The sequence below is a fragment of the Marmota marmota genome, unplaced genomic scaffold (genome assembly GCF_001458135.2).
Source record: "Marmota marmota marmota unplaced genomic scaffold, marMar, whole genome shotgun sequence".
Lineage (NCBI taxonomy): Eukaryota > Metazoa > Chordata > Mammalia > Rodentia > Sciuridae > Marmota > Marmota marmota.
In genome coordinates, this window is record NW_025999961.1 from 16,960,502 (window position 1) to 16,979,959 (window position 19,458).

Consider the following 19,458-nt stretch of genomic DNA (forward strand, 5'->3'; position numbering starts at 1 on the left):
CCATTTTAACAATATTAATTCTACCTATTGATGACCATGGAAAGTCTTTTCATCCTCTAGTGTCTTTTTAATTTCTTTTTTTATATTTTATGTTTTTATATTTTCATTGTAGAGGTCTTTCATATCTTTGGTTAGATTTATTTCCAGGTTTTTTGTTTGTTTTGTTTTTAGGCTATTGTAAATAGAATTGTTTTCCTGATTTCTTTCTCTGTGGATTTGTATACTGATTTAGTATCTTTCTACTTTGCCAAATTTGTTTGTCAGCTCTAGAAGTCTTCTGGTGGAGCGTTTGAAATCTTCTAAAATATAGGATCATGTCATCTACAAAAAGTGATATTTTGATTTCTTTCCTTCCTATTTGTTTTCCTTTTATTTCCTTCTCTTGCTAAATTACTCTAAAATTTCATTAGTGGTCTCACATGTATCTTAAACTACTTTTTCAATGGCTTCTTTTCATGTTATAAATGTGGTTAGATGTCACTTACTTTAAAAATTAAGAAGGACAATAAATTCCAGGCTGGGGCTATAGCTCAGTTGTAGAATGCTTATCTAGCACGGCCTAAAATAAAATAAAAAATAAAATAAGTACAAAAATCCCTAACATACCTTGCTACCACGTCTTCTTTCTTTCCTTTTTAGCTAAGCTATTCAACAGAATAGTCCATCATTTCATTTCATTCAGTCTCCAACTCACTGGAATTTGGTTGCAGTAGTTTTTACTACACTAACAGTATTTCTCTTGTTGTTTTTGTTGGTGTGTGTGTGTGTGTGTGTGTGTGTGTGTGTGTTTGGTACTGGGGATTGAACCCAGGGGTACTTCAGCTCTGAGTTACAACCCCCAGCCCTTTTTATTTTATTTTGTGACAGGCTCTCACCAGGTTGCTCAAACCAGTCTTAAATTTGTAATCTTCCTGTTTCAGCCAAACCAAATTGCTAGGATTATAGGCCTGTACCACTGCACCTGGCTTTCTCTTAGAATTCTAAAATGGTGATTACTTTGACAATGGAAGCAGTATATGAATAACAATAAGGCTTCTAAATTGAAGGAAAAAAAATACAATTTTAGTCATGGCAGTTAGGATATTTTGACAAAATTGTTTTAAAGTAACTTTTCCATTAGTTTTTACATTTCTAAAGCATTCTAACATTTAGAGTAAGTAATATCCAAATTTTAAATATGCATTATATCAATACTGTTGACTTTATATGCAAATTTAATAGTTTAATTTTAGTCATGGCAGTTAGGATATTTTGACAAAATTGTTTTAAAGTATTTTTTCCATTAATTTTTACATTTCTAAAGCTTTCTTTCTATCATTTAGAGTAAGTTATATCCAAATTTTAAATATGCATTATATCAATACTGTTGACTTTATATGCAAATTTAATAGTTTACTTTATTTTCAGTTGGAGAAGATGGACAAATTAAAATTTGGTCAAAGACTGGGATGCTTAGATCAACTTTAGCTCAGCAAGGTATGTTTTATAATTAATAATTTTATTTTTGAAAGTTATAAAATATAAATGCCTTAATGTTTTCCTTTAGAATCAATTCAGTATAGTGGTTGAGGCTGACTTTGGTTAAATTCAAAACCTAGACTCTCTTCTTTCTATTTATACTTTTTCCCCTTATTTTCTATGATACCTGGTGGACATGGTAACCATATTGTTCAAGCCAAGAAATACATGAAATACTCATGGGATTTTTCCTTATGTTAGTGAATCTATATAAAGGCAATTATAGGCTAAATATTCTTGTAAAGTAATTCTGAAGCTTTTGGTACATTTTCTGTACTGATTAGGGGTGGGTGTCTAGTTGAGTCAATCACAGTCATAGAAGACATTAAAAGTATCACTTGGGATTGGGGTTGTAGCTCAGTGGCAGAATGCTTGTCTAGCATGGGTGAGGCACTGGCTTCAATCCTCAGCACTATATAAAAATAAACCAATAAGATAAAGGCATTCTGTCTGTCTACAACTACAAAAATCAAAAACAAAAAACAAGAATCACCTTACTTAAAATGTCCCAATAAACTCATATTATTAGCACCCTTTCTAAATTATGTTGTACATATAATTTCTATCCTAGTAGAGGGGAACAGACATTCTGATGACCTGAAACTTGGTAAACCTCACTATTTTTAAAGGAGCATCTCCGTGTTTCTTATTAATGGAAAGGAGAGGCAGTAAGTCGATCCAGTGGTCATTTCTGTTGGAATTTAGAGCACATGTGACTTTCTTTCTGTGTAACAAATTGATGTTTCTAATTAGGTTTTTTTAAAAAAATTTGTTTTCTTTTAATATTTTTATAGTTGTCAATAGACCTTTATTTTATTTATTTGTATGTGGTGCTGAGAATCGAACCCAGGGCCTCACATGTGGTATGCAAGCGCTCTATCATGAGTCACAACCCCAGCCCCTAATTAGATTTTATGTAGGACGGTAAAGCAGTTTTATTGGTAACCTGAGAGCAGATGTGAGCTGATCTTCAAAGACAGATTGCCAAAACACTTGTAGCTTGTTCTTCAGAATTATATGATGAGGTTATAGTATGAAGCATCAATAAATGACTTCCAAAAATTTCCAGATTTCATCTTAAAAATCATGTTTACTCTTAGGATAATGTTAAAATGAGATTTCTTTAGGTATCCATTAACTAAATGTTAATAACAAAGTAACTAGAAGTACTAAATAGTATTTCTCTTCTGAGTTTGCGTCTTTGCTACAAATAATCTCCAGGTAGAATATTATCCATGGGTAAAAAATGTAGAGTTCTTAGAAGTAGTCATGAGTGAATTTCAGTTTTAAAAAATCAGTTTATTATTACTTTAGTAATGAAGTGATAAAATGTACCTTTAGAGGGCTAGGGTTGTAGCTCAGTGGTAGAGCACTTGCCTAGCATGTGTGAGTCACTGGGTTCGATTCTCAGCACCACAAATGAATGAATAAATAAATAAAGGGTCATCAACAACTAAAAAAATATTTTAAAAAATCTACCTTTAGGAAATTAATCTTTCTTTAATCTTCTAGTGCGCATGACAATTTGATTTCTTCTTTATTGAATTTTTTTTTCAGTGCTGGGGATTGGATTCAGGACTTTGTCCATTGCCAGGTACATGCTCTACCCCTGAGCTGCAGCCTCAGCCACTATAGATTTTTCTGCTAAAGCTAATTATATAAATTATGTGGCATTCTTACTTTGTGATGAGTGATTTATGAGCAATGGACAGAATTCTTCTAGAAATCAGCCCCCTTACAAGGACTGCAGGAAATTTCAGTAGTGTCAGCTGTTGCTGTCACTGAGACATCCTTTTTTCCTTCCCACCGGTGCTCCACTTTCTTCTCTCCCACAGTGGTGATTGAAGCCAGGGTGCTTTAGCACTGAGTTATACCCCCAGCTCATTTTACTTTTTATTTGGAGACATGGTCTGGCCTTGACCTTGTTCTCCTGCCTCAGCCTCTTTAGTTGCTGGGATTATGGGCATGTATCCAGTTTCCTTCCTTCCTTTCTTTCTTCTCATCACTTTTGTTGCCTACAAATGATCTCTGGAGAAATTTTGAAAGATTATCCCAGTTTCCACCATCAAAGATTTGAATTCTTTCCCAAGATTCTTTCCCTTCATAATCAGAAAAAGTCTCTGATTATTTTTATTATTATTACTCTTTTTGTGGTGCTTGGGATTGAACTCAGGGCCTTATAGGCATGATAGGCAGGCACTTTGATCATGAGCTCATTCCCAGCCACAGTCTTTTAAAAATTTTTTTTTTTAATAAACTTCCTCGGTAAGTTTTGAGGATGATTATAAATCTGAACTACTGAGAGCAAGATGCTAAAAGCTTAAGTCAAAAGGCAAAGCAGGTGGGTATGAGGAACTCCTGCCTCTATTGAAGAGAGAAACTGTAAATTTTGATATAAAAATGAAATAATAGAAACTAAAATTATTGTATATATTGAAATCTATAAATAGTGCTGAAAGCATCCTTGTGGTTTTGTTTCCATGTTTATGGTAATTATGCTTTTTTTCTGATGAATAAAAAGGAGCCCCCCCAATGCTCCTTTTCTTTCCTTTTGTTTTTGCCTCTTCCTCATTTGATACCTTTGGATCTACCACTTTAGACTTTCCAAAGTCCAAAATAGAATAATTTCTTTAATGTAAAAATTGTTAGTCATAGAAGTCAGGATAATAGTACTATTTGTTCAGTACTATAGTTTACCTGGACACGTAATGGATCTGGAAACCAGCTACTTATTTTACTTATTTACTAAAAACTACTTATTTTACTCTTAGGGGAAAATGTGTTCAGAGTTTTCAAACTTAGTCGGAGACACATGTTCATAAATTAGGGACTTTCTATAATATTGGAGGTTACAAACAGGGACCTGTGGGATGAATCTATTTTACTGGGCATGGTGGAGACCCAATATTAAAGAGAGGACATTTTACATACATATTTAAATTTCCTGTTTTTTTTGTTTTTGTTTTTGTTTTTTGTTTTGGTACCAGGATTGAATTCAGGAGCACTCAATCAATTGAGCCACAGTCTTAGTCCTTTTTATTTTTTATTTTAAGACAGGATCTCACTAAGTTGCTTAGGGCCTTGCTAAATTGCTGAGGCTGACTTTGAATTTGTGATCTTCCTGCTTCAGCTTCCTAAGCGGCTGGGATTATAGGTGTGCACTGCTGCACCTGGCTAGATTTCCTGTTTCTTTTGAAAAATGGGCAGTAATATTGGGCTTGCTATCTGACATAAGTACAGTCAGAGTTTAGTAGCAGTTGCTTCAGTTTTATATTTTTAAGGTTTTCTACTTATTTTTCTATACTCCTACCTACTTCATTCATTTGCATTACATGATAGAACACAACATAAATATCTGAATGCTTTGAATTTGCAACTCCGATTTTCAATAACATTGATTTAAAATTTTATTTTTAGTGTATAGCATTGTATTTTTGTCTTAATTTGTTTAATAGATAACACATAAACATTGTTTTGGTTTTTTGTGTGTGTGTGTGTCAGGGTCTTGCTGTGTTGGCTAGGCTGGGCTGAAGTTTCCCATCCTCTCACTTCAGTCTTCTGAGTAGCTGGGATTATGTGCTTAGTTCTTGTAGTGTTATTTTATATCCTTTTTGTCCTTTTAAATATTACCCATGTCTCTCATATTGCCCCTGTCTTCTAGATATCCAGATCATATTTCTATAGGCAACTAGTGTTACCAGTTGGTTTGTTTGTTTTAGGTACTATTTAGAATTGAACCCAATGCCTCATACATGCTAGGCAAACACTCTACCACTGAGCTTTTCCTTGCCCACTGCCGCAGTCTGGCTGGGCACAAATCACCAGCCACTGAAGCAGGAACAAACTTTATTTTTAAACTGCAGGAAAACACTTCACACAGCTCCCGGGGAATCCTCCCCAACGCCAGGAGGCTTGTCCAGGAACCCCCAGCCGGAAATATCTCTCCCGGAAATCCCTCCTCCTGCACTTCCCCAACCAATGGGAACTCTCGGGGAATCCCCAGAAATCCCCACCAGAACTCCAAAATGGTGCGAGAACTCAAAAGTTGCCGCAGAGGCGGATAGTAATGCCTCGCCTGTCAATCAATACTGTTGGCAAAATGCCAGGGGCCATACAGACTCGGCCATGGCTCTCAGCATCCCACTAGTTTTTTGTGTAGCAAATATGCATTTATATATTTTTCTTTTATAAACAACTGGTTGCATACTATTATGGTATACTTGTTTTTTGTCTTTTTTTTTTTTTTTTTTTTTTGCCGGAATCATGACCTATCTTGGAGATAGTTTCATTTCATCATACATAAAAATCTCTCTCAAATTATTTTCTAAAGCAGATGTACCATTTTACATATCCAACCACAATAATTGAAGGTTCCAGTTTCTCCATATCCTTTTCAACGCCTGCTATCATGTTTCTTTTCTTTCTTTTCTCCTTTTTTTTTTTTTTTGATGGGGGGAGTACCAGGGATGGAACTCAGGGGCACTTGACCATTGAGCCACATCCCCAGCCCTATTTTGTATTTTATTTAGAGACAGGGTCTCACTGAGTTGCTTAGCACCTTGTTTTTGCTGAGGCTGGCTTTGAACTCATGATCCTCTTGTCTCAGCCTCCCAAGCTTCTGGGATTATATGGCGTGGTGCGGGCCTTTGCTTTTTTTTTTTGTGTGTGTGTATGTATGATTGAAAAAAGGGCCTCATGTATGCTAAGCATGTACTCTACCAATTTATCTTTTCAATTATAATCTAGTGGGTGTGGATTTATGAAAATCAATGTTAGTTTTGATTTCGCATTTCCCTGATGACTAGTTGAGATTGTTATGCATCTTTTTCATTGCCTTTTATTAGCCTTTTTGTATATTTTTTTTTTGGGGGGGGGAATACCCAGTCAAACCCTTTCCCATTTGAAAAATTGGGTTTCTTAGCCAAGCACAGTGTTGCATACCTGTAATCCTTGCTGCTAGAAAGATGGAGATGAATGAATCACTTGAATCCAGGAGTTCATGAACAGTTTGGACAATATACTAAAACACTATGTCTTAAAAAAATCATTATTATTGTATCATGTAATAAATAGTATTTTCCCTCAAATTCCAAAGAGCTATAATTTTTTTAGCATTAAATGACTTTGAAAGAGTTCATCTTTTTTTGTCCTATTTTTAATCTTACTGTTCTCACTTAAGGTTTATATTAGTTATGATTTAAATAAAATAAAATTAGATTGACTTTCCTATTTTAGTTAACATGGTATTTCAACAGTAATTTGATTTATATTAATTATGATATTAGTAAGAAAAATTGAATTAGATTATTTTCCTATTTTAGTTAACCTGTTGGTATTTCTCTAGTAATCTGATGTCTTTTTTTGCATTAATATTATAGAGCTGTGCATTTAATTTTTGAGTTTTTAATCATTGCTTCCACCTGTACTTTTCTTAATAAGGTAGGTTTTTTTCATTTCAACTCTGGAAAAATCATTAGAGAAGTAGTTGTAACATCACTAATCCAGAAGGAAAAATCCCTAATTGATTATTTATTTACTTATTTGCATTGCTGGGATCAAACCCAGGGCCTACCTTGGCTCTCTATCACTGAGCTATATCCCCAGTTCCCTGATTATTTATAAAGTCTTCCATAGAAACTGCAGATTTGGAGTGATTGTGAATCTGAGCTACCGAGAGTTACAGGTAGATGTTAAAGGCTCAAGTAGGAAGGTAAGGCGGGTGAAGTAAGGGACTCTTTTCTAGTGAATAGAGAAGCTGCATTTTTTTGGTTGTTGTTTTTAACATTTTGCACAGCATTTTGTGTGTGTGTGTGTGTGTGCCATTATAGTCTTTGTGTTGTTTTTTAAAAAGTTGATTTATTGGTGCATTTAATATTCAGAATAGTGGGTTTCATTAGGATATATTTGTACATGCATACAACATAATTTGGTCAAAATTAATCCCTATTTTCACCTTTTACTCTCCCCTCCTCCCTTTTCTTCTTCCTCTTCTTCTGCCCTATTGTTTCTCCTACTTTCATTATATCCCTTTTTTTTCTTTCTTTCCTGCTGTCTTCCACATATGAGAAAAAACTTTTGATACAGAAATACAAAATAACAAATTATTGTGAAACTTGGAATTCCATAAACATTGTTGAAAGATACTAATGATTTTTGTCTTCATGTCTATGTTAATTATGCTTCTTTCTTGATGAATAGAAATTAATTCCTGCCTTCATTTTTTTGATTATTGGGGCTGGACGTTCACCTAGAAAACAGTCATAGTAATAACCTTGTTCTTTAATACAGAAAGCTTATTAATCCCATTTTTTGGGGGAAAATTTGACTTATAAAAATATTATTACTGGTATGTATGAAAAGTTATTGCTTTTTATTAGAGAAAAAATAAATACATAGGTTAAGAATAATTGCAATTAGACCAGTGTGTTACACTCTATATTTTAATTATGAATTAAAATTGGGATAAAGCAGTACTATAAACCAATAAGACATTTCCTCCTATTTTCAAATGAAGGAATGGGATAATGAAACAAGGAACCTATGTATAATAAATCTAATAAAGCGATGAAATATAAATAACTATAACATAAGGTAGAGCATGCTCATTGCTATGTATTGCCATTGGAGAACAGGGAGGCAGATATAATGCTTTGTATGGAGAGAAAGTCCTTGAAAGGTTTTCTAGCAAATATTGCAGCATCTTTTTCTACTGGACTCTGAAGGATGAAGAAATGGGTTTGTTGGTATTGGAATAGAATTATGAAGGAAGGTAGAGTGACTAGAAGCATAGAGACAGAAGAGCAAGAGGCACAGAAGTTAGGTAAATGGGAGTAGATCTTTAGGGCTAGGGTGTAGGCTATCTGAGGATAATACTAGAGTGTAGTACTGTCAGAGGGGCCAGGATTCCAACAGCCATAGGGTTTTGGAGTTTATTCTGTAAGTATACAAACCTTAAAAAAATGTTAAGTAGGAGACAGTGACTTAGGAATATTACCTCAGCAGTTATGTGTAGGGTAAATAAGAGGATGTGGAATATTAAATGGAGGTGGCTAGTAAGGATGTTTCTGAAAGGTCCTGTGCTAGTGCTATTTAAAGTTTGAAGGTAATGGCAATAATAATTGAAAAAATGAACAGTTCTGAGGGGCTGAAAGGGATTAATATCTTGTAAGCAGTAAAGAGTTAAGAAAGAGGGAAAAAATTAGGGAATATGTGTGGAGGGATGTAAGTTTTTTTTTTTGGTACTGGGTATTGAACTCAGGGACACTTGATCACTGAGCCACATTCCTAGCCCTATTTTGTATTTCATTTAGAGATAGGGTCTCACTGAGTTGCTTTGCGCCTCACTTTTGCTGAGGCTGGCTTTAAACTTGCGATCCTCCTGTCTCAGCCTCCTGAGCCAATGGGACTACAGGCTTGCGCTGCTGTGCCTGGCCAAGGGATAATAGTTTTTGAATATTGTAGGATTTGAAATTCTAGTATGGAGATGCCTTTGGACAAGTGGAAATGTGTTAATAGCTCAAAAGTGAAGGCTAAAATATTAACTTGGAAGTCAGTTATGCAAAGGTGAAGGAAGAAAAATGATGCTATAGAGGAAATTGAGACTCCTAAGGGAGAGATGACTGAGGATAGAAACTAAATAAATAAATGCTTTTATTTAAGCTTTTTCTTATACTGACCCAGTGACATACATAACCAAAAAGTTGCTGTTTTTGAAATAACTCCCATTTGATATGGTTAGTACGTGTTCCATGATATAGAAGGAAAGCAAAATAATTCTTGGCTTTTAAATTCTTAATGAGTTTGCAAAAAAAACTGAGTACCTGCTAACATGAAGAAGAGCACAATAAACTCTAATGGTTGCTTATTGCATTTTGAAGTCGTTTCTAGTAGTAGCAGTAAACAGTACATATTTAGTGCTAGACTTTATTCTAAGTACTATACTCAAATTCACTCATTCCAGACCTACATTACATTCAAGGCAAAGATAGCTAATGCTTCATTATAATAATGAACAGTTTGTTTCAAATACTTTCTTAAAAACATACAAAAACAACTGTTAGGGGATACTTTTATAGTGTGAATGTGAAAAACATGTTTGACCAGGTACTTCCTTAAAACAACTGAAATACATTTTTGTCTCCTCTTCTGTGGTTTAAAATGCCTTCAACAGGTTGAAAGAATTTAGATAATTTGTTTTACAGAGAGATAAGGGCCTGACATTTAACACAACCCCAGGTGCATGTGGTTTCTTAAAAAATGTCAAAAAGGTCACATGGTTTTAGTGTACAAAGTCAGAAAAACAAGATATTTTTGAGTGTCTCAACTGAAATGAAGCATAAATAAAAATTCCCATTATAAAAAGTAAGAAATTATTTAACTATTATAAAATTATTTTCTTGATTTTTTGCCCATTTTTGTTAATAATGAAGGCAATAACATCTTGTTAAATAATTTGCTAAACTCTTTGTTTTAAAGTAATTCAATCTGGAGCCTTAATTTATTATTTCCATACTGATTTTGCATTGTGAAATATAGCACTAGGAATAATTCATGCTTTAATAGGTATGGTTGTACCAGTATTTAAAATGTTATGGATTTGTTCCAACTTCTAATGGAATTTCATAATAGAAATTGTTCTTTTCTTTGTGAAGCTAATTAATCACTTTGAATACTGATCTTCATTAGAACTAACCAAATTGAAATTTATATAACTATGTTCATCTCCTTTTTACATATATAGTAATAGATATAGTAATTTACATATATAGTAATATACTTAATTTCACACTTAATATTTTATTTAAATGTAAGAAATGAATATAATGAAGACGTCTCTTAGTTCTTGATATTGTATGCTTTTTGAAGTTTTAGTGGTTAGAGTTGAATTAATGAGACTTAGTTGTTGATATTATTTACTGCTGCTTATACAGAACTTCATATTTGTTTCTATTGCTTTTATTTTGATGGAAGGAATGTGGTTATAACAAATGAATGTGTTATAACATAGGAATTATTTTACTTTTCCTCTATAAGCTATTTTGGTTTTATATCATAAATTATACTTGTTACTTTAAAATTATTGTTTAACAATTATTATTTAAGCAGGAAATAAATTTTCTCCTTGTTCCAACAGGGCAGATAAGTATTCTGAAGAAAGGTTTATAAACAAGGAAATGGTGACCCAGCTGATTTAATGGGGCTACAAATAAATGTTAAGGTTGGGAGGATGAAAGCATCCCTAGCTCCTCATCCTGTACCCCAGCTGTGCCTTTTACCATAACTGTGGGCCTAAAGTTACATCCTGTATAACTTATTGGGAGTTGTATTTACTGAATTATTTCCTTGAGGGTAGATGTTTGTCATAGTTTACTATACACCCTCAGGAAAGTATAATTTTACTTAATGAATTCAATGAAGATTTGATAGCCTGTAAACTAAAATATATTAATTTATTGTTTTGCACAAAAGCTGTATCTATAATAATGGAAGTAAAGAAGGAACCTACAATTCTACCATCTTGATAAGTATCTTCCCATCCTAATCCCTTCTACTCTTTACCAAGAATCACATTTGAAACATCTGAAATTTTGCCTTACATTTTCTGGATTTTTTTTTTTTTTAAATAAGTTGAATTCCTTATTTGGAGATTTACTTTGAAGCTCAGGTCAGCTCCTGGCTACTCCTGAAGAATATTCGCAGAGAATGTACTTACCAAGTATAGGTCAGGCCTCAAATAGCTATAGTTAGGCTTTCTTACCAAGAATTCCAGCAGACTATGTTTTTAGTACATAGCCAAGGTCATAAACACCCTGATTCAGGGTATATTCCCAAGGTCATAAACATTTGCTAGTGAGCATGAGCTCACTTATGTAACATGTTGGCAGTGTGCTTTCTTTGTTTGGCCTGCATATAAAAAAGGCCTAAGGAAGGATTAGGGGGTGGGGCTAGAAGCTGAGAGCTGCTGCTACTTCTGAATAAAGCCTTTTCTACTATCCCAACCTTGCCTCATATCTTCTTTTATCTGTTGGGGTCCTGAATTTGTTTCCCAGGGTCTTAGCCTCAGCCAGAGTATGGAAGTTGGAGGAGTACCTTCTGAGGCTGGGAAGAGTTTCTATGGGTTCCTTTGAAATACAACAATCTTATAGGTAGGAAGGGTAGGTTGCATCGGGGGGGACAATTTCTATTCATTAGACTACTGCTGAATCAGTAGTCTAGAGAATTCTATTGCCTATTATACTATAAGGCAATATATATCATTGACTAACATAAACCCTTTGTAACTTTAAGTTCAAATTGTGGAAGCCATGCTTCAGGGTTTGTTTTGTTTTGTTTTATAGTGGGTCTAAACTTGACCGCTGGTACTTGCTCACAAATGAATTATATCCTGATCAAAAAGAAAATGGCACAAAAGAAATAAGATAACACTTTGACAAAAGAAGAATATGTGTCTTATTGAAATTTATTCCACGTTGATTATAGCTGGGTGAGGCAAGTGAAATACAGAATATTTATTATCATATAACAAATGCTTTCAATAGGTATGTGTTCATATCTGTTATATACATATGTGTACAGGTATGTATTCATATCTGTTTAAAGAAAAACTAGACTCACATGAAGCATAATCTTTTGGAAGGTAATTAAGAATGTAATCAAGTTAAGAAATACTATTCTTAAATGTAATTGAGTTAAAAAATATAATCTTTAAATTACTACCAAAAATTAAAACAATATCAAATTTAATATATGGTAGGTAAATCAAACTTACGCTTTTCCCCTGGAAATGAGTCAACTTTATCTTGATTATAGCATATATGACCCTTTCTTAGCCTCGCTTTCAGGCTAAAGCCATACATGAGAGATAACAAAACTTTTTCTAGTCTGATATTTAATTTGCCATTTAAGATCTTATAGGTAGGAAGGGTAGGTTGCATCAGGGCGAGACGATTTCTATTCATTAGACTACTGCTGAATCAGTAGTCTAGAGAATTCTATTGCCTATTATACTATAAGGAATGGGAATTGACTCAGGTTTGAGAATTTTTAATCTATAAGGTAAGTAAACCAATACATTTTTACATGGACAATTTATTCACCTATGCTTAAATAAGTTTAAACATTAGTGGCTGTTGATGGGAAATGATAAATCATGACTTTTCTAATATGTGTTGATACCTTTAAAAATGAAGTATATTTTATATATTTTGATAGTGTACTATCTGAAATTTCTGAGAACTCCATATTTTCTCAGCAAGATCCAAATTAGTTAAAATATAGTATGTTGGATGAATGAATAAAGAAAATGTCATGGAGTTTTATTCAGCCATAGGAAAAATGTCATTTGCAGGAAAATGGATGAACTAGAGACCATTATGTTGAACTAAATAAATCAAACTCAGAAGGTTAATGGTTGTATGTTTTCTCTCATATGTGGAAGCTAGAGAGGAAAAAGGAAAAGAAAGGAAGAGGGGGAGGATATCATGAAAATCAAAAGGTGATCAATAGAGAAAAGAGAAGTGGGAAGTGAGGAGGTAGGAGAAAGTGCTAAGGAATGATATTGGCCAAATTATAATGTTATATTATGTATCATGTGCATGTATGAATATGTAACAACAAATTCCATCAGTATGTACAACTATAATGTACTAATAAAAAGGTTGGAAAAGAAAAAATTTCTAGTATGTCATTTATAAACAATAGAGTTTTATTCAGCCATAAGGAAGAATGAAAATTTTCTGATTGGATGGAAATGGAGAACTTCATGCTAAGTGAAATAGGCCAAACTCAGAAAGTCAAGTGTTGAATATTTTCGCCTATGTAGAAGATAGAAAGAAAAAAATAAAATTAAAAAAAAAGTGGATCTTACAAAATTAGAAGATCAAAAGAGTAGAGGAAGGGCTCCAGAGGGGAGGAAAGAGGGGAGAAAATGGGGAAGCGCTGAAGAAAGAAATCTTCCAAATTATCCTATATCCTTGCATGAATATACCTTAACAAATACTGCTTATACATATAATTATAATGTACTAATTAAAGTAGTGATAAGAATAATGGAAGAGACTTTGAATAGAATATTATAAGTGGATGGAGGGGAGGGAAAAAGGAAGTAAAAGGAGCTGGGGGATGAAATTGATCAAATTATATGCATATGAATATGGCATAATGAATCTCACTATTATTTAAAATTATAGTACACCAATAAAAATAGATTTAAAAAAACAAAAAACAACATGTCAGTGGCTTACAGTAGATTTTTAATGGTCAGTATTAACTCAGTCTGTATTTTAATATCAGGCTATTCTCTAGTTTGAAAGGACCATTAAGTAGGAAAAGATGAAATAACATACCAGATTGCTTTATTGATTCTCTTAATAGTCTCCCTTTTTATAAGGCATAATAGTGAAAGTTTTTCAGTCATTTTTGTTTCTTCTTTTTTATAGGAACACCAGTGTATTCAGTAGCATGGGGCCCTGATTCAGAAAAGGTTCTTTATACAGCAGGCAAACAGCTGATCATTAAACCTCTTCAACCAAATGCTAAAATTTTACAGGTAACTTCTTAGGCATTTTAAAATGAATATCAGGATCTGCCTATCTGCTAAGGTAGAGGGTGCTTTCTTCTGGGTGGTCTTTTTAGTCTAAAGGATTTAAATGTGTGGTCTTATCAGTCTTAATTATAGAACAGGAATATCTGTTTATGTTTCTGGCAAAGTTCATTTCCCCCTTATTCCAACTTACATTATACCAATATATCATAAAAATGTTTTGAGCTATTGAATTGTTGTAAGATTTGGCACTACTGGGTTATGTTTAAGTTTAACAGTCAACCTCAAATGTATAGATTTGACACAAAATAAAACAAAATCATGAAACTTTAAGAGCTTGCTTAGACTTTGTGTTTTATCTTCATCATCTGTTAAAATACTTGAACTGTTTCCTAGAGCCTAGCATTCTTAGTATTTTCAGAGTGGAGGAGTTGTCAATATAATACTTAGAACAAATAATGTATATATAACTTTTCAAATAACATAGAAAACAATTATCTTAAGGATAAGTGTTTAGCTCACATTTTCTTTTGTACTGTTCAGAAAGAAGAGTTTAGTTAGGAGCTGAATCTTCAAGGAGAAGAGGGAAGGTTGTTCTAAGCCCAGGAAGCAGAAAATATTCAGAAATATGAGATAAAGGGGCAAGTACAGAACCACACAAAAGCAAGCAAAAAAAAAAAGGGGGGGGGGCATTGAGACAGGTCAAGGTCAGACAAATGAATGGAAAACTTACAAGCCTTTATCAAGATTTTGTTATTTGATTCCAGTGTTAAAAGGCAGAATGAAGCTGGGCATGGTGGCACATACCTGTAATCCCAGTGCTTGGGGAGGTTGAGGAAGGAGGATTGCAAGTTCAAACTCTTTGTCTCAAAAATAAAAAGTAAAAAGGGCCAGGGATGTGACTCTGATTCAGTGGTTAAGTGCTTCAGAATTCAATCCCTCAAAAAAGAAAAGAGAATGATTTTCTTCATATGTTGATAATGACACATCATAATTTAGTAATAAGAACATAAGCTTTCTATTCAGTCACCTGAGTTCACATCTTCCTTTACCCTAGGTAAGTTATGAAATATCCTTGGGCATCAGCTTTTTGTTATCTTAGTTGGTGATGCCAATACCTATTTATTTTGATTATTGTGAGGATTAAATGAGTTAAATTATAAAGTGCATAGGACAGTGCCTGGCATGTAGTAAGTATTCAATATAGAGTAATTATAGCTAGACAAAATGGCATATGCCTGTAATCCCAGCTGCTCAGGAATCTGATGCAGGAGAATAGCAACTTCAAGGCCAGCCAGGGCAATGTAGCAAGACCCTCAAAATAAAGTTCAAAAAAAGGGCCCAGCATGTAACTAAGTGGTAAGGGCGTGTCTAGAATGTGCAAGGGCCTGTGTTCAATTTCAGTACTGCCAAAAAAAGAGAGTAGTTTTAATATATGTTATTATGTTATTTATGAGTTAATATACCTTCTCTACCTTTTAATCAACTAGGGAGGTCAGAAAAAAATGATGTAGAATGACTAGTTCCTGGGCAAGGAATTTGGTGATGGAGATTGACAGATTATAGTGGGTATAAAAGTGTTTTAAGAAGCATTAGATTCAATAGTTAAGATAGATTTCAGGGAGTAAGGAGAGAAAATAAATTTTTCTTATAGTCAACAGCATTTACATTTTTACTGCATGTAGAGCACTCTAAGAACTGTGGGAAAAAACACGCAATAGAAGATATAAGTCCTTATGCAACTAAGGTAAGGAATTTGAGCAAAGAGAAGAATCTGAGAGAAAAGAGGACTAGTCAAAGTCCTTTCATACCAATTACTTACACTCTGAAAATCTGCTATGAAATTATACAGTAAAAACAAACAAGTTGAATCTTTCAGTTTATACCTTAAACTTTTTTTAGTTTCTGGTTATGTGAATTTAGATATTTGCAGTTAAGCTATATAAATGAAACTGCTTATGTCTAGAATTGCTTCTTTCACCATTGATCGGTTTGAATGTAGTTTAGGGATTTGGTAGAACCTTTGAGCTAGAAGGTGGTGGAGAGAAGGAAAAGTATTCATTATCAAAATTCAGCTATAGTAAAAAAGGAGTTAAAATATAAGTATCAAGTTAATGCAAATACCTTTTGGGAAACTAAACCTGCAGCAATTTCCTTGAGGATAAACACATTTGAATTTAGATTGTACATAAAAGGAAATGCTTTATTAATTCTTGTTTGTGGAATGCTGTTTAAAAGACCTTCTAGACACATCTAGAACTTGTTTACCTTTAAATATTTATTTTCTAGTTGTAGGTGAACACAATAAATACCTTTATTTTACTTTTATGTGGTGTTTATGATGTAACACAGTGCCTCGCACATGCATGATGCTCTGGGTTCAATCCCTAATATTACACACACAGATAAAAAATAGTTGTCCTAAATTTATTTAGAAAGAAAGGAAAAAAGAGAGAGAGAAAGAAATGGAGTATAGTTCCTAGCTTTAAGGTGTTTGTTGTTCAAAGGGATTTAATAAAATGCCTAATAAGTTGAGAAATCATTGAAAGTTTTCTATGAATTATATGTAATATATAAATGTCTATGTAACATATAAGCTAGTACCTGAAATTTTATAAAGAAAATTTAATTCATATTTTGTTCATAGTTTTTTTTACCTTTTTTAAAGAGATATAATTCACTTACCCTCAAATTTATCCATTCAAGTATTCAGTAAAGTAGTTGTTCATGAATTCTGAATGTGAAAATTTATTTTGTAACTTTGAAAAGAATCTCTTGAGATCATCTATGTGTGTGTATATCTGTATGTCTCTGTAATGTTTTCATTTATTTCAGGATATTGGATTGATTCTCACAGTTAATTGTGAGAACTATTGCATTAAAACATGCATTACCAAAACATTTGTTTTTAAAAATGTGTAATTTTGCAATTCTGAATAAAGCAAGCTATAAATTATTGCTTATCTTTGAGATTGTTTGATCGTAATTTAATATTTTCTTCTGTTTATATTAATGACAAAATTTGTAAAGGATATAAAGAGAAACCCCTTAAAATCTAATATGAAGTTAAATGGCTCAGACATTTGAAGTATACCCTGAAATCTTTAAGGAAAGTTAATTGTTTTTACTTATATTATTCTGCCTACGTTAGCACTTAATGACATGTGTAATAATAACTAAATCGGGACATGAATTACATTTAAGACCAAGGTTTCCATGTTTACTTTCTAGTTTGCCAATTTCTGGGTGACTTATACATATCCATGTATATGTATTCTATGTATATTCTCTCTCTCTCTCTCTCTCTATATATATATATATATGTATGTATATATATATATATATTTATATTTATATATGTGTACACACAATATTTTTATGTGTGAAAGACTTTTTTAATTATATGGTAAATGCAACAGAAGATTCTAAGTAGTCTAATTGTGAACCAAAGTCGAAGGTAAAGAGAAAGAAACTTATGGGAATATACAGAAGAGAATGAAGAGGGTACTAAAGAAGATGTTTATGAAAAAGAAAAACAACAAGAAGAACAAAAAAAAAAAATGGAGAGAGAGAGAGAAAGAAACTAGTCTGTGATTATTGCTCAGTAGTAGAAGATGCTTTGAGAGAACTTGGGTTCCCAAAACAGGAAAAAAAAAAAAGAAAAAGGGAATTAGTAAACAATCATAAAGGCAGTTTCAATAGTGGGATCAAATATACAAAGAAGATAGCAAGATTTAGATACTCCTGATATTTTGGAGTATATATTTTTATTCCAGTGTTATCACACAAATATAAAATGTTCAGCAGCAAGTGATTTTCCATCTTGAGTCTAGGCAACTGAGCAAATTCATGGGGATGAAAGCCATAAAGTCGATGTCATGGTGCTAGGTGCTTTCACTGATATAAGTTAGAAATGAAACAGTAAGATAAGAATTCTGGAGGAGATGGTAAAAGAATCATGAGAAAGAGGAAAAGAGCTGGGTATGACAGTGTGTCCCTATAGTTCCAGCTACATAGGGGACTCAGGCAGGAGGATCACTTGAGCCCAGGAGTTCAAAGCTAGCATAGGTAATATAGTGAGAAAAAGAAAAAAGGTAAAGTTTCTTTTCTTATAAAAATAGACATCACTTTTAAAGTTATAATTAATATCTTATTTTTTGCCCCCATAGTGGAAAGCTCATGATGGCATTATTTTAAAAGTTGATTGGAACTCAGTCAATGATCTTATTTTATCTGCTGGTGAAGATTGTAAATATAAGGTATGTAATGTTTAGGCTTGTCATCTGCCTGAGACAATCAAATTTAGGCAAAAAGTATTTAGCGTTTAAGAATATTATTTTATTCTTTTACATAAGGTATTACTTGTTTTAAAAAATATTTTGGGGCTGGGGTTGTAGCTCAGTGGTAGAGCGGTGGTCTAGCACTTGCGAGGCCCTGGGTTCGATCCTCAGCACCACATAAAAACAAATAAATAAAATAAAGATGTTGTGTCCAGTTATGACTAAAAATTAAATATTAAAAAAATTAAAATATATATTTTTTTGGTTGTTCATAGACCTTTATTTTATTTACTTATTTATATTTGGTGCTGAGAATTGAACCCAGTGCCTCACACATGCTATGCAAGCACTCTACCACTGAGCTTCAACTCCAGCCCCACATTAGGTATTACTTTTAACTCTAACAATTTAGCAAATTATTTTCTAATTTTAAAAGGTATTTTAAAGTTCTACTGTAATAACTGTCTCATTGGCCTATAGAATTTGATTTAATAAGTGGCAACATCAATATAACCCCTATTTTTATTTTAGTTTAAATCAGCTCATTTAAATTTTTAGAAACAAACCCTGTTGGTTTACTGAACATTAATCAGTTTCAGAACAAAATTATTTATGGGGAAGAATAAGACTTATTTTCCCCTTATTTGTGGTACTGAGGATAAAATCCAGGTCAAGGAAGCACTCTACTACTGATGTGTATCCCCAAAATAAGATTAAAGTAACTTACAGGAACTTTAATTGAAATAAATTCTTTTAGAGAAATTTTATAAACTCAAACAAAATACTAGACATCTCAAAATGTTACTATTAAATTTAAAGAACTTAAAATGTAGAGGGTTTTTTTTTTTTAACATATTGAAAACATTTTTTTATTTTGACATACAGACATGGAGTGGAACTTATTCTAATTAGGATCCCATTCTTGCAGTTGTACATGTTCTGGAGTTTTATTGGTCATGTATTCATATATGAACATAGGATAGCTATGTCTAATTCATTCTACTGTCTTTACTGTTTTTATCCTTCCTCCCTTCCTATCATTTCCTTTGTGTAATCCAGTGAACTTCTATTCTTCTCTCCCCATCCTTATTATATGTTAGCATCCACATATCAGAGAGA

General features: G+C 32.9%; 1 protein-coding gene across 1 annotated transcript in view; it reads left to right on the plus strand.

The window, feature by feature from the left end:
- The window catches only part of Ift80 (intraflagellar transport 80), a 137,948-nt gene that overhangs the window by 27,184 nt on the left and 91,306 nt on the right, over positions 1-19,458 (plus strand). Inside the window, exons 5-7 of the mRNA XM_048802863.1 lie at positions 1,408-1,476; positions 13,956-14,065; positions 18,229-18,318. Of these exons, the coding sequence (XP_048658820.1) occupies positions 1,408-1,476; positions 13,956-14,065; positions 18,229-18,318 (269 nt within the window). The remainder of the gene's footprint in view (positions 1-1,407; positions 1,477-13,955; positions 14,066-18,228; positions 18,319-19,458) is intronic.